We start from the raw sequence: 3,932 nt of genomic DNA, 5'->3' as shown, positions 1-3,932 counted from the left end.
AAAATACCTTATTTTGAACCCACATGATGTACACATATATTCATGAGAAACTTACCCGAGGTTCTACTGCTTGATTGTTGATCTCTACCTTTGGTAGATATAGTATAGATAACAAAGATAGAGTTTCTCTTGGATTTGGGACAACTCCTATACTATGTCTTAGTACTATAATAAAATTATACATACAGGGTTGAAGTGCTTCTAATGGTCTAAAGAGGGCAGTTACAAGGATTTATGCATTCCAGTTCATGTGCCCTGTCTACAATGGTGCCACCTATCATGTTATATCAACAAATTGATATATGTATAAGATTTTGAGGTGTTATCTATATTTTTTGGATTATGTTCAGTAGAGATTATCTATGTATTCATATGCATATTGAGCCATAGTGTTAGGCTATCATCCCAAGTGTATGGATGTGCCTTTGTCTTGGGCATATCAATAATATGTATTGCGAATTGATTGCTTTGCTCAGTTGTATGAAATGAAGTCGCTCTATTGCACCTCTATTTGTCTCCATTAAATCTTCCAAATGCTAAATTCACTTTCCTTTATCTTGTTCCATCCCTCAATCTCCCTACATCCTTCTGTCGTTACCCCTATAGTAGATCTTCAACCCTACATGCTGCGATAATAAATTGATGATGAGACCTTTCTAGGTACTTCATGTATGTTCACTATTTATGTTGTTATTTCATTGGTTACATTAGCCAAAAAATGGGCTGCTTTAGGGAGTTTACTCACTTTCTCTTCTGAAAATTGAAGTCATGGTTAAATTTTTACAAACAAACTCAAAATGGAACGACCTTGGACTCATAAAATATTGCACTCATTGAACTATTTGGGTTGATGAAGCTTGGTCCCATAGTGTCAATCTCAAATATTTTAAAATATGAAGAGTCACATGGCATCTTATACATTAGTAAAAAGAGCTCAATGAGTGTATTTTAACTATCAAAATTTCATGGATTTGTTTAAAAAAAATCGCCATGATCTTATTTTTTAGGGTAGAGAGTGAATTAAACCCCCTTAATGGCCCATTCTTGAGTCCAAAGTTTGCCTTATGCATTTTGTTGTTGGAACATATATTAGCTAGACATTAACCCAACTTTTCTTAATACCAACTTACATGAGAAAGTTAATTATGCTAGATAACCTTCTATTAAGGGACATGAGGAGAAAGGTATGCAAAATGAGAGAACTCTATTTATGGTCTTTTAGAGGTACCTCAAACTTTTTGTGGAAGGAGAAATGTATATTTGTTAGTGTCTAGTTTATGCAATACTTAAATATGTGCAACAAAATTATAGAATTTCTATGAAGGAAATTAATTACATCCAAAATATTTTGAAGGATTTGTTTTGGATACATATAAGAATGTGTCTTCTCTTGTAGACATCTTACTCTTCAAGGCACATCAATCTAATTGAAACATGCTTATATTGGCATGATTTTGGGTGTCTTATTATGCATGTCACCAGGCCAAATGATTCATTTGTGATGCTAAAAGTGAATTTTTTGCTACATTTGCAAGTTGGCTTTAAAGTAGGCACATAGAGATCCATATTCTCTTTTAATCTAGCCACTTGGTGTTGAACCCATGTTGCCTTTTTATCTAGTACCTACACAATTTTTTTGCTATTTTCACTTCGTTTTGATCCCACACATAGAGACCCACTCATGGTAGGGAGACACCAATGTTTAGAGTAGGCATATCTAGTACACATCCACAACATTGCAAGTCAAAGTACTACGAATCAATGATATATTGAGAAGAAGAAGGTAAGACACCTCCTCGCACCTAGTGCAATTAACGTACTACTAGACGATGATGTCATTGAGATTGTTTATGTAAGCTTATTTGTTTGTGCAAGAATATCAAGTCCACTCACATAGTAATCTTCGATGTGATCTTCCTTTAAGATTGTCCCAACAAAATTCTCCAGCTGACTTTGACGTGAGAACATCAATGTTTAAAATGCTTCAAGTCAAGAAAAAACAACTCATATTAGGTCAAATGTGAGAGTGCAACAGTTTATATTAGGTCCTTGGTGCTCAGACTGGATTTACGGGACAATACCCAATTAAATGAAAACATACTAATCTCAGAGGGACGTATAATTGCTGCAATCAGTGGCTGCGACGCTGATCGAACGAGACTTGAGGTCGTAAAGAAAGAAGTAGTTCTGCTGCTGGATGTTCCCAATAATTATAGGAATGTGAGAGTCTAATTGGCGGACAGCGAGACAGAGGAGACCCTTCATGGCAACGACGTAGTTACGGGTGGGAAGGCGAAGGCGGGCACGGCCGAGGTGGAGGGTCAGGGAAGGAACGAGCGAAGCATTGCCATTGATGAGAGTTAGCAGTTGACGCTTCTGATAACAGAGTTCCAGCCGAATGTCTGTGCCGAGAGAAAGAGGGGGGCCAGGGGTAAGAGGAATGCGAGAGCGGAAGGCTTGCAGCAGCGTGTCGTAGGCCCGGCCGCTGAGACTCATGAAGGGCGAGCCGGTGTCCAGGATCGCCGCACGTGCCTCGCCCCAGAGCCGCCGCCCGCCCACGCTGACGCCCAGGCTAACGAAGCGCAGGTTCTCGCCGTACTGGGGCGCCCGGATCATGCGCGCCGACTGCATGCGAGCCCGCACGCGAGCTGGCACCACCCCTAACGCGGCTACCGTTGGGCCCAGAACGAGCGGCGCGCCTGACAGCCGGCGCGTGGGCAGGCAGTAGGAGAAGGCGCCCACGCCCAGCTGAGAGGGCAGAGACAGACGGCCGCCTCCCAGGCCCAGTATGCCTCCCGCGCCAGTGAAGTTCAGAGCCGCGCGGCTGTTGTGGCTGCACCCGAATGCAAGCCTGACACGTGGTGCCAGCTTGGCCGCCTGGAGCTCCCCGGACCGCCTCATGCTCAGCACGTCGTAGGACAGCTCTCCGGCCGTGTAGCCCGCAGTATAGAAATAGGCATAGCTGCAGTTCGTAGTATGACTGGAGTGAGTTCCCGAGCATCGGCCGTGGAGAGCCTTGCAGAGTGGCTCCTGGCACGTGGCGGTCTCGTAGGTCGCGGAGCGAGCGGCATCGAAGATCGATGCGCCGCCGTCGGCTTGGGGGTAGCATCTGACGCACGGCTTGCACTGGCGCCACACCAGATCGCTGCCGGTGTCAACGATGGCCGTGAAACTGACAGCTGGAGTCCCTATATACAATCTTGTTAAATACTGGCCTAGCCTGCCCCTATAGATTGTAACCTCGTAGCTCGGCGCCGATTCGGTTACGTTTCTGATCGGACCCCTTAGCTGCAGATCAGCCGCTGTATCGCCACCTGCTCCACCGGTACCACTAAATTTGCTTGGACTTTCTATAGACATTAGAGGAGGCTTATATGCTCCCCTTGTAAATCTCAGCTGCAGAGCGAGCACGATAATTAGCATGAAGCAGCTGGCGATCGATACCATGACTGGAGCAGCTCTCATATTTGTCCCCATGTCGATCTTAGCTTTCAACCTTTGTAGATAATTAAGCAAGTTGCATGGTAGTTCATGAGATTTGAGCACAACACACACACACACACGCACACACCCTCTCTCTCTCTCTCTACACACACACACACACACACCCTCTCTCTCTCTCTGTCTTTCTCTCTCTCTCTCTCTTATATATATGTGTATGCATCAAACTATGCCCTATTTTTTTTGAACTTTTCCTCTTTTGGGTAGAGTTATAGGATGAAATGTGTGGCTAGTTGGCTAACTTTTCTGTATGCAAAGCCCCTCTTTGCACTTAAAGAGTGCATGATTATATGTGCTATTGTTTTATACTTGGATTGTCAACAATTGAATAGAAAGTCCCCACGAAACCAGTAGATCACTAGCATTTTGCTACATTCATGCTACCTAACTACACACACACACAACACTATAAGGAGAGACTAGTAATGTGA

General features: G+C 43.8%; 1 protein-coding gene across 1 annotated transcript; it reads right to left on the bottom strand.

The window, feature by feature from the left end:
* Positions 1-1,372: 1,372 nt before the first annotated feature.
* LOC148032590 (aspartic proteinase nepenthesin-1-like) lies at positions 1,373-3,695 on the bottom strand. The gene is made up of 2 exons (XM_087683228.1): positions 2,102-3,695; positions 1,373-1,982 (listed from the first exon to the last, which is right to left on the bottom strand). Exon 1 carries the CDS (start codon positions 3,475-3,477, stop codon positions 2,107-2,109), a length of 1,371 nt encoding a protein of 456 aa, XP_087539354.1. The 5' UTR covers positions 3,478-3,695; the 3' UTR covers positions 1,373-1,982; positions 2,102-2,106.
* Between the last annotated feature and the right edge of the window lie 237 nt (positions 3,696-3,932).

Source organism: Lygodium microphyllum, chromosome 8, assembly GCF_053477565.2.
Source record: "Lygodium microphyllum isolate KBCC chromosome 8, Lygodium_microphyllum_v1.1.10, whole genome shotgun sequence".
NCBI classification, from domain to species: Eukaryota; Viridiplantae; Streptophyta; class Polypodiopsida; order Schizaeales; family Lygodiaceae; genus Lygodium; species Lygodium microphyllum.
This window is presented reverse-complemented; position numbering and strand designations above follow the sequence as displayed.

Excerpts from the sequence above, each read along its gene's own strand:
- LOC148032590 (XM_087683228.1), bottom strand. The coding sequence starts at position 3,477 with ATGGGGACAAATATGAGAGCTGCTCCAGTCATGGTATCGATCGCCAGC.